The 11,322-nt window shown below is 49.8% G+C and overlaps 1 protein-coding gene across 2 annotated transcripts; it reads left to right on the forward strand.

Annotated features, from left to right (window-relative positions):
* Positions 1-303: 303 nt before the first annotated feature.
* Positions 304-10,959, forward strand: DHODH (dihydroorotate dehydrogenase (quinone)). Of its 2 annotated transcripts, none has more exons than XM_045533175.1 (9): positions 304-496; positions 2,490-2,702; positions 3,579-3,778; positions 5,356-5,438; positions 7,818-8,005; positions 8,601-8,714; positions 9,618-9,771; positions 9,941-10,100; positions 10,596-10,959. In XM_045533175.1, the coding sequence occupies exons 1-9, from the start codon at positions 476-478 to the stop codon at positions 10,648-10,650; spliced, it is 1,188 nt and encodes a 395-aa protein (XP_045389131.1). In that variant the 5' UTR covers positions 304-475; the 3' UTR covers positions 10,651-10,959. The 2 variants fall into 2 exon arrangements, with proteins under 2 accessions (XP_045389131.1, XP_045389132.1); XM_045533176.1 differs by having other exon boundaries at positions 416-496; positions 8,601-8,705.
* The last annotated feature ends 363 nt before the right edge of the window (positions 10,960-11,322 follow it).

Genomic DNA, 11,322 nt, shown 5'->3' on the forward strand with positions numbered 1-11,322 from the left:
TTCTGCTGGGCTCAGGATGGGGAAACCGGTCACCTCCCTGAAGGACAAAAGTAGAAGAAACCATCTTGTACCCAACAGCTGCCCAGTACCCTCGGAGGAGGGCACTCGTCACTTCATGGGCTTCTAGTAAGGTTTTCCTTCCTCCTGGAGCCTCGGCTCCTGAGGGATTCTCTGATTCGAAGGTGCGGGTCCGCAGAGAAGCTCCGCGGCAGCAAACTACGCTACGCAGCAACAGTTAAAGCCCCGCGCCGGTAGGCGGGCGGAAGAGGACCGACTGCCGCGACTGCGCACGCGCGCGAGCGTCCAATCAGGACTTCGGGGTGGAGCGGGGCCTTCCCCGCCACCGAGGCGCTCGCCCTACCCTTCTGCCCGGCGATTGGTGGGTTGGCGACTCCAGGCGCGGAGATAGGGGCGGGGCTCCTCCATCTCCTACAATGGAAGCGAGGCAGGGGTGGGCCCAGTGGCGGGAAGGAGCATGGCGTGGAGACAGCTGAAAGTGAGTACCGCAAGTGAGGCTTGCAGCGCCGATGGGGGCGGGGGGACTGGAGTGAGATGGGTACAGGAGGTGGCTCCCAGAGCGTGGGCCCCTTTGGGAGCTTTCTGTGTCTCTGGAGGCACCTGCAGATGCCCGTGTACTTACGCGTGTACCCGTCCAGGCGTGTGCGGACAGCCCACGGGGGTCGGGCAGATGCTGACGTGTCAGTGCCTGCGGGCCTGGCACAGGGCGCTTAGTGAACACGACCGCCTAGCATTGGTGTGCAGGAGCCAACGCGGAAGGAAACTAGACTAAGACATGGTCCCAATCCTTCTAGATAAAGTTTTGTTAGGGCGGGGGCTCAATGCGAGGAGTTCTTAGTTTAATCTCCACGTTCTGGAATGTAGTTAAGTGCTCAAATATTGTTGACTGACATGAGGGGTGTTCCTACAGTCTCCAGGAAGACTCCAGGGTGACAATGAATACTTGATCTACCTTCCATTAGCTTTTGAGGGATCCTTAAAAGTAAATCTTACTATGTCACTTCTTGGTTTAGGGAACAAAACCTAAGTCTTTATTCTGGCCAAAACTTTCGCCTATTTCTCCTGCCTCATCTTAATTCTTGCTTTCTCAGTCCTCAGTTCCAAACAGACGTTCTCTGCTTCTCATTCTGTTCTGTCGCCCAGGGAGCCTTTACACCTTTTCCTCCCCCTACTGCCTCCTAGTTAACTCCTATTTATCCTTTGAATAAAGGATTTTATAAAGTCCTTTATAAAAGCTTTACATCATTTCATCAAAGAAGCTTTTTCTTCTCTCAGATTAGGTTGGGTCCTTCCATAACCTTATACTTCTTTTCCTTCTTAGCAACATATTTGCGTGATCATTGATTTCTGTCTGTCTTTTTTTTTTTTTTGAGACAGAGTCTCGCTCTGTTGCCCGGACTAGAGTGAGTGCCGTGGCATCAGCCTAGCTCACAGCAACCTCAAACTCCTGGGCTTAAGCGATCCTACTGCCTCAGCCTCCCGAGTAGCTGGGACTACAGGCATGTGCCACCATGCCCGGCTAATTTTTTCTATATATATTTTTAGTTGGCCAGATAATTTATTTCTATTTTTAGTAGAGACGGGGGTCTCACTCTTGCTCAGGCTGGTCTCGAACTACTGACCTCGAGCGATCCACCCGCCTCGGCCTCCCAGAGTGCTAGGATTACAGGCGTGAGCCTCAGCGCCCGGCCTCTGTCTGTCTCTTAAAGAGACTGCACCCTCCATAGGGGCAGGGACTAGATCTGTTTTGTCCACCTTTGAGTGCACAATCAGTATGTGATGAAAGATTGAACTAATGAATGAGTGATTTAGCATCTGGCAGCATTAGAGAAAAGCATTGTGAACCACTTGTGAGGTAGGATAGTGGTTCTCAATTCAGTAAGACTTGGAGCTTGTTTTTTGTACTTTGTAAACCCCCCATCATGCAGAAAAGAAATGTGTAATATCTATGTATTATTTCTGAAAGCCAACATAATGTTCTGAGATATAAAGGAGAAATTAAAGTCACTTATAATAACATTTCAACATGTGATAGTAATTGTACCGTATATGAAAACCATGTGGATAGTTTGTGTTTATGTAGTGAAATATAGTTTGGCTCAAGGCTCAGATAACATGAACAGATAATTTTTTTTACCCACACATATGTCAGGATGTTCAAGAGTCATACAGAATGTGCAACAATTCATGTGTCAGATAGTCTCAAGCAAAGAAGGATGTCTGCCTTTACTGATTCCTGCCCACAGAAGTCTATTAGCATTGCCCCATCAGGCTAACCAGAAAAAAAAAAAATGCATGCCCCTAGGGGGTAGGCTGCTCTGGCATCCTCAGCAAAGTCTTCAAGGCCAGAGGAGTGTGTGTAAGTAGAAGTGTAGATACAGCTCCTGACTGCAGAGGCTAGTGTCAGCAGAAGGTGCAGCTTGGCCCAGTGAGAGAAGGGGCCCTAACAGGCTTTTTTTTCCCGCCGCCAGAAACGGGCCCAGGATGCTTTGGTCATCCTGGGGGGTGGAGGACTTCTCTTTGCTTCCTACCTGACAGCCACTGGAGATGAGCATTTCTACGCTGAACACTTGATGCCAGCTCTGCAGAGGCTGCTGGACCCAGAATCAGCCCACAGATTGGCTGTTCAGTTTACCTCCCTGGGACTCCTTCCTCGAACCTCATTTAAGGACTCTGACATGCTGGTAGGTACTCTTGGAACACCTTATGCATTAAATGCAAGGGTGAAGCTGGGAGTAATGTTTCTCAGCTGGGACTGATCCTTTTTAAAACCAGAGCCTCAAGTTAGCAGTGGGATTTAGAGTTCAATCTGAGCAGTATTTGTTATATGTAACATATTATAAAATTAAATAACAAGAAGTATTATATATTACTTACAGGACTTATGTTAGACAGTGGTCTCATTTGAGCTTCACAACTACGCTTGGAGCATCTTTCTTACCTCCTGCTTCCACAATCAGATGGTGCTCACCTTGGGCATCTTTTGCTGGTCCTCTTAAAGATTGCCGGAGCCCAGCAACCCGTTCTGCCCAGCAGAGCAGCTCCTCCCTCTGGGTCCCACGAGAGTCTGTGTGATGTTGCTGGGGCTTTTTATGAGCCTGGTTGAGGAAAGGCACAGCTGAAGCTGACTTTTATTAACCCGATTAAAGGGTTTTGTTGTTTGACGCTCCTGGTTTCAGAGCAGCACTGTCAAGGGCCTGACACCAGTCAGCTACTCTTTCCCACCCAGGACAGTAGACAGAGAAGGTACAAATCGTAACCATAGTTGGAAATGACAGTGCCTGTCGCCTGTTCATGCCATGATAGAAACACTGTTTTTCTCCCCAGGCTTGTTGATAATAGAGCCTCATGGTTTTCCAGCTCTAGCAGGCATCAGAATCACCTGGAGAGCTCTGTTAAAAATAGGTTCTCTCAGCACTCCCTCCCCTGCCTTGGGGGGCGCCCAGCAATCCCATGTTTAACAAGCCTCCCAGGTGTTTCTGATGTGAGCCAGGGACCACACTTTGAGAAACACTGGGATAGCTTTATGTACTTTCTGACTTTTGTCGTCTTCTTCCCAGGAAGTGAGAGTTCTGGGCCATAAATTCCGAAATCCAGTAGGAATTGCGGCAGGATTTGACAAACATGGGGAAGCTGTGGATGGGCTTTATAAGATGGGCTTTGGATTTGTTGAGATTGGAAGTGTGACTCCAAAACCTCAGGAAGGAAACCCCAGACCCAGACTCTTCCGCCTCCCCGAGGACCAAGCCGTCATTAACAGGTAGGTGGGAGACCCAGAGTTGACAGAGGAGGCCTCTTTCTAGCGGGGCTCTCAGTTTTTTCTCTCATAGGACATGGACATTGTTCTGACACTTGGAATGTTCAGGAACCCTGTTGAGCATCTACAGTGTGCCAGGCATCTGTCCTCACACCAGCCCTGGAAAGCAGGTTTCACTATTTCTGTTGAACAGGTGTATATGTCGAGGCTCAGAGAACTAAATAACTTAGCTGCAGTCATGGAGCTAAAAAGCAGGAGAGCTTGGGTGTGGCTCAGGCTTATTGGACTTCAGAGTTTGTACTTCGTCCACCTGTTTCTCCAATGCCCTCACTCAACTCTGCAAGCCCCATATGTAATTCAAAATATTTTGGTGACATTAAGATAGTAAAAAGGGCTGGGCACACACCTGGTCACACACTCATGTTTCAGTTGCCAGCAAGGCTGGAAGGAGTCATTAGCATCTTCCCCGGTATCAGGGGAGGTGGGTTCCACTGGAGGCAGAGAAGGGGAATGGCCCCTAGGTCAGCCACCCACAGTGGGGCTGGGGATACAGGGATTAAAAAGCAAGACAGGCCGGGCGCGGTGGCTCACGCCTGTAATCCCAGCCCTCTGGGAGGCCGAGGCGGGTGGATCACTCAAGGTCAGGAGTTCGAGACCAGCCTGAGCGAGACCCCGTCTCTACTAAAAATAGAAATAAAAATTATCTGGACAACTAAAAATATATATAGAAAAAATTAGCCGGGCACGGTGGTGCATGCCTGTAGTCCCAGCTACTCGGGAGGCTGAGGCAGTAGGATCGCTTAAGCCCAGGAGTCTGAGGTTGCTGTGAGCTAGGCTGATGCCAGGGCACTCACTCTAGCCTGGGCAACAAAGTGAGACTCTGTCTCAAAAAAAAAAAAAAAAAAAAAGCAAGACAATGCCTCTGCCTGCGGGGGTGTCTAGTGACAGGGTGATAGAGAGGTAGGACATGTCCCTTGCCCTCAAGATTATAACCGGGATGGGAACTTAAATGTACACATTTATACATACATATCCTGGGCCAGGAGGAGGACAGGTACGAAACCCTCTGTGAATGCCAAGGGGCTGAGGGATCCGCTGCAGCCGGGAGCTCTGTGCAGGAGGAGGGGAGCCTTAGATCTGGGCCGGGAAGAGGGACGATTTCGTAGGGAGAGAGCACAGGGAAGTGGAGCAGCATGGGCCCCAGCAGGATGCTGGTGGAGCCCCGGCAAGAGATGGAAAGCTTCGGCTATCAGAGAGTGGTGAGGGCTGGGGGGACCAGTGGATGGGTAAGGAGCGGATGTAGGATCCACCAGGTCTGGGGCAGCTACTGCGGACGAGCCTGGGCTGTTGCCAATGCTAGTTGGCTGACCAGCTTGTTTGTGACTTTTAATCTTTCCCTTTGTATTAGATGGTGTTCTGGCAAGTTCTCTAGGAGTCCCAGGCAGTTTAAGAACTGACTCTGACTGTTTTTTGTTTCTGTTTTTAAAAGTCCTAAGTATACAGTGGAAATGGCCTCGGAGCTCTCTCCCCACATCCTTTGCCTTCTAACCTTGCCCTCCCCGTCTGCTTGTGTGCTGCAGATACGGATTTAACAGTCAGGGGCTGTCAGCGGTGGAACACAGGTTACGGGCCAGACAGCAGAAGCAGGCCAGGCTCACGGAAGGTAAAATGGAGTTGCATCCGTGGGGCTCTTTGCATTTATTAGGAGGAACCGTGGGAGAAACGCTGGCAACACTCCCAGTGAAATGAACATGGTTGAGCAATAGAAAAAGGCACTAAGGAACTCAGGGCTCCTCTCCTAGGGGAATTTTCCTGGTTCTGCCCCAGCCTCCAAGATTTTAACTCAGTTTCACGATTTAGCAAAGACTCACTGTGTTTCTGTCTCATTATGTAACCTGTGTTGTATCATAACTAGGGAAGGCTGGAAGTAAGCAAAGCAAAGTGGCTCAACTATGATCTCATGGGTGGTTAGGGTGTGAACAGGACATCTTCCTATGTTCCATTCTGTTGTCCTTTTGTTCATTGTGTAAATAATATGTATTAGTTGTAGAAGAGTTAGTAAATACAGAGAAGCATAAAGAAGAAAAAGTAACTCAAACCTCTCCCCACTCAGGGATAACTAATATTAGCATTTGGGAAAATATTCCCCATGACTTACTTTGGAAACAAGAAGCATGTTCGAAGGCTGCCTTTGGAAATGCAGATGCTTACTCTCCGTGGCTGTCTGCTTTGCTGGCTCTCAGGACGCACTTAGTGCTCGTAGCCCTGTGGTGTCCTGACATACGTCCCCAGGTGCCCTCTGGGATCATGCAGGGCTGTGGCTCAGTAGGGATCATTTTCTTCTCTGGGTCCGTCTGAAACTCCTTCCGTGTGGTTGAAGTCTCATTAGATGTCCTGGTGGCATGACGAGGAAACCCATGGATGTCAGATTCATTTCAGGAAGTGAGGCAGAAAGGTCTGGGGCATTAAGCAATGCCAGATTTGGAGAGTAGCAACGGCCTTGTTTGGGAACAGCTGCCTTTGTTATACTGTAGACCTGCCCACTCGGGGAACTGGGAAGGTCACGGTAGGGTGTCACTGTTTGGGATGCTCTCCTTCCTGCTCACCTTCCTTTTCTTCTTCTAATAGTCCGCAGTGCTCTGTGCCCCCGGCCCCTACTCTCAGGCTGGCCCTGACGCTCACTGCAGTGTAAAGCCTATGGCAGTGCTCTGCACAGACGTACCCGCCAGCAGCTGGGAGCCTTGAAAACAGCTTCTTGCTAGCACCATGCCAAGGGACATGAGTTGACAAAGCTGTGGTGCCCTCTGGGGACAGAGCTACCCAGCAATTTCTAACTCCAAAATCTTGTCAGTTTGGGCAGATGACTACTAATGAAAGATTCATTAGCTACACAAAAGTGATATTCTCTTTCAAGCCAATTTACCTATGTGGAAAAGAATTCAAGCTTACAAATGATCTTGGCTTGATGGTTGCTAAACTTGGGAAGCTTGGAGACCTTGTGTTCTAACTTTTGTCTGCTTGGGTTCTAATCCTTTCCCTCGGCCGCCTCCCAGGTTAGCCACACAAATCTCCTTTACTTTCAAGCTGGTGATAAGAAAGTGTGATCTGGAGCGTGGGAAGGTGATTAGCAGTACTAGATATTATTCTTCGATCCTCCCTGGCCTGACACATGTTTTGTGAGCTAACTTGGTGTTCTAGGTCTTTTCCCAATCATCAGATGGAAAAAGCAGCCCAGACCATTGATGTACCACTGACTTTTGCAGATAGGAGAGTCTCCTAGGAGAGTCTCTTAGGAGAAGTCAAGTACAGACAATGCCTTTCACACACGGCGTTATTTCTGAAAATGCATTTTCCTGGAGATCGAAAATGCAAGTCAAGTGATAGTCCTAGGGATTTTTAAGCAAGGTGACCATATTACTTACGTGCAAATTGAGACACTTTGGAGAGTGAAAGGCGGTAGGGAGTAATAATTACGCCCAGGCTACAGGAGTAGTCAGGGCTCTCCTGAGAGTGCTGAGATGTACGGTCACCCCAGTTGTAAGGGGAAATTCCTTTTCTCAGAACCAATATTATAAAACAATTATACCCCTGCATTTTAGGCATGATAATTAAATTTTTTCCAGTATTTTATACATATTCTTTAATTTTGTTTCTTCTTCACAATTACACATTGCTTGTTGGAACATCCCTTGAGATTAAAGTCGCCCCACATATACTGATTTCTGTCTACTCTGAGTTTTACTAAATTTATGGGGCCTACCTTTGGATCACTAGTATTTGCACTCCTAATTTCTCCATTTTCCATTACAGTTTTAAAAATAAAAAAGGCAAAATGCCATGGAACATCCTTGGAGTTGCCCAGAATTGCTATATGGAGACTGCGGTGTTCTTTGGGGAGCAGGCAAAGGGAGCAGGGAAGCTTGGGCTCGGAGCGGGGGACCTACAAGGCCATTCGCAGGCTGTCTGGTCAAGGATGGCCTCCGAATGTTGCCCAGGAAGTGGTGTTGGGGTCAAAATCCTGACCAGTGAGTGATATTTGCAGATGGGCTGCCACTGGGAATAAACCTGGGGAAGAACAAGACTTCGGTGGATGCGGCCACGGACTACGTGGAGGGCGTCCGGGTGCTGGGCCCCCTGGCCGACTACCTGGTGGTGAACGTGTCCAGCCCCAACACGGCCGGGCTGCGGGGCCTTCAGGGAAAGGCCGAGCTGCGCTGCCTGCTGACCAAGGTGGGCAGTTACACCTCCTCGCCCATCCACCCACTCCCTTTCATTCTCCAGGGCCAAGCTTCAGCGTCACCCTCCATAAGCTGTCCCTGACACCTGGACCAGTCAGGCCACCGCACCACACCCTCCTGAAGCACCCTGTGACTTTCTACCACAACACTGATCATGTGCACTAGTTATTAATTATTCAGTTGTCTGTCCCTGCTGTTAAACCATAAGGCCCATGACAGCAGGGACCATGTCTCTCTCATTTGTCACTCTGTCCCTAGCACCTAGCACAGGAGCGAATGGAATGACTTTCCACCATCTAGTACTTGGTGCAGTATTTCTTGGTTATCTTTTGGGAACTAAAGTCTAAAAGACCCTTAAGATATTATTAGCCAATGCCAGTGGGTTTTCTTTGGTTCAAAAGAATTGAATCAAATCCATCTTGATGGGGTCCCTCATGTAACTGAGGGCTGGGTTTCCTAAAATGGAAAAATTGCTCATGCTTAAGTTTGATAACATGTGAAAACCCACTGACCTGCAGCCGTAGGTCCCAGTCGCACTGTCGGGCCGTGGTCTGGGGGTCCCCATCTCTGCCCATTTGTCACCCCAGGTGCTGCAGGAGAGGGAGGCCTTGCAGGGAGCACGGAAGCCAGCAGTGCTGGTGAAGATTGCCCCTGACCTCACGGCCCAGGACAAGGAGGACATTGCTAGCGTGGTGAGAGAGGTTAGAGTCGGGGCCTGGGCCGGGGGGGGGGGGGGGTGGGGGGGGGTGGGGGGGGGTGGGGCGGGCGGCACCTCTCATTGTCTGATGAGGCCATCTGGCCAGCTGGGATAGCCCAGAACAGCAGCCTGTGTGATTTCCTCTCTGTGATACTGAAGGCTGGGTTAGTATCTCTCACAGTGTCATTCATCCTGTAGTAAAAAGTGAATGTTTGAATAAATGTCTGAATGAGCCTTTTTCTCATGCATCTTCCCTCCTCTCTTTCGTCATCTTCATCCAGCAAGGGCTTTAATGCTTATGCTTGTATCCTTGGCCAATCTCAGTTGGGACCCGAGTATTCTCCATCTCATTCTCTGCAGCCTTTCTGAATACCAGGTCTCTATGGCCAGGACAGTGGCAGGAACACAGACTGAGCTCAGCAGTCGTAGGTAAAAATCTTGGTTCCACCACTTCCAAACTGGGGCCTCAGACAAGACACTGTATTATTTATTTATTTATTGAGACAGAGTCTTGCTCTGCTGCCTGGGCTGGAGTGCAGTGGCATCATCATAGCTCACAGCAACCTCAAACTCCTGGGCTGAAGTGATCCTCCTGCCTCAGCCTCCTGAGTAGCTGGGACTACAGGCGTGTGCCACGGGCAAGACCCTATAAAGTGGGTTGTTCCAAGGATTAAACTCTGTCCTAGTGGAACGTTATGGGTGGTCAGTATGTGATGGCTGCTATTGTCACATTGTGGCTCATTCAGACACTTGTTCAAGGAAAGGATAGTGAGGTCTGCGGCAGCTCTTGCCTCTGGGAGCCGTAGGTGTGAGCACCTGGCCCAGCTGCTGTCTCAGACCTCCAGAGAAGCTTCTCTGAGTCCTTCAGTGCCACAACTCAAGGGCTTTTCTCTGTCTCACACTGCAGTTGGGCGTTGACGGATTGATTGTCACGAACACCACAGTGAGCCGCCCCGCCAGCCTCCAGGGTACCCTGTGCTCTGAAATGGGAGGGCTGAGCGGGAAGCCCCTCCGGGATTTATCAACTCAAACCATTCGGGAGATGTACGCACTCACCCAAGGCAAGGACTCCGTGTCTTCAGGCCTGTGTGCGGCCTGGGTTCCTGGGTTGTGATGGGAATCATTGTTCCCTAACCTGCTGTGCTTGGCGGGGGGGCTGTTGGGCTGAAGCCAAACCGAGGTCCTGGTTCTTGCGCCCACCTGACCATGTAGCCATGTCCTTCTCTGCAGGCAGAGTTCCCATAATTGGAGTCGGCGGGGTCAGCAGCGGGCAGGACGCGCTGGAGAAGATCCGGGCGGGGGCCTCCCTGGTGCAGCTGTACACGGCGCTCACCTACCAGGGGCCGCCCGTGGTCGGCAGAGTCAAGCGGGAGCTGGAGGCCCTTTTGAAGTGAGTGGGGCCGCGTGTGGCTGAAACAGGGGTTCATCAGGAGATGTTAATTCCAACCGCTCCAGTCATCGGGATGCTATTCATCTATTGCTCACTCAGAAAGCCTTCGAGGGGTACACTCTGAACTTGGGGAACATTACTCTGTGCTACTACTCCTCTGATGGAGGACAAACAGTGCCAAGGGGACTCGGGATTGACCCCACAGCAGTGGTGTTTCCAAGGCAGAGTTGTCCATTTCTCTGAGGAAGAGGAGCTTGGGGACTCCTGGCAGCGTTCCCTCTAATTAAGTAACATTTGCTCAGTGTCAGGGAGCTGTCTGTACTTAAAATCGATTCTCCTCCTGCTTGGAAGAGCTGCGCAGAAATATCTCCGTGTCGAGGGCATGCCGTGTGCCTGGGTGGGATGGTGCGTTCAGCGGTGAACGTGGGCGTCCTGTAAGAGCAGGGCCCGCCCTTTACTGTTCGCTGAAATTGCTTTATTTTCCTCCTTTTCCAGAGAGCAGGGTTTTGGCAGAGTCACAGATGCCATTGGAGCAGATCATCGGAGGTGAGGATGTTGTCTGTCGGGAAGCCTGATCTGGAACCTTCCTACAAACTCAGGCGAGCCTTTGTGGCTGGACTGTGAGAGGAGAGACTCTGTCCCAAGCCATGTGCCCCGAACCATGGCCTGGCCTCACTGTAAAAGGCAATCGTGGGGTCACCAGAATCAATAGAAGGCCGCCTTCAGTCCCTCGGTCAGACCGTAGACTATGTCTGTGATGCTTTCTAGGTTCAAATCCTGGGATCCTTCAATACTGCAAGGACATTGGATATCTACGGGAAAAAAGTCACGGAAAAAATAAAGCCATTTGGAATCTGGATTTAAACCTGAGCACTTTCTGGAGGGCGAGAGGCTCTCTCCAGATGCGGGAGGTCCTCTTAGGCCTCTGCCGCCTGCATCCTCAGTGGGCTTCTGGGGAACTTAAGTGTTTCATTTGATCTTTATTTTTATTTATGTTTTTATTCTAAAAATATTTCAAATACAGACAGTTGCAAGAATAGTACACTGAACGTTTACATACCCTTCATTTTGATTCACCAGTTAACATTTTTCACATTCTTTCTCTCAGATATAAAACGTAAATTATATGTAGATAAAATCTGTATTATTTATTATTACTGAAGCATTTGAGGGTAAGTTGCAACTGTCATGACCCTTTACCCTCAAGTGCTTCCGTGTGTAT

This window comes from Lemur catta, chromosome 20 (genome assembly GCF_020740605.2).
Source record: "Lemur catta isolate mLemCat1 chromosome 20, mLemCat1.pri, whole genome shotgun sequence".
Taxonomy (NCBI): Eukaryota; Metazoa; Chordata; class Mammalia; order Primates; family Lemuridae; genus Lemur; species Lemur catta.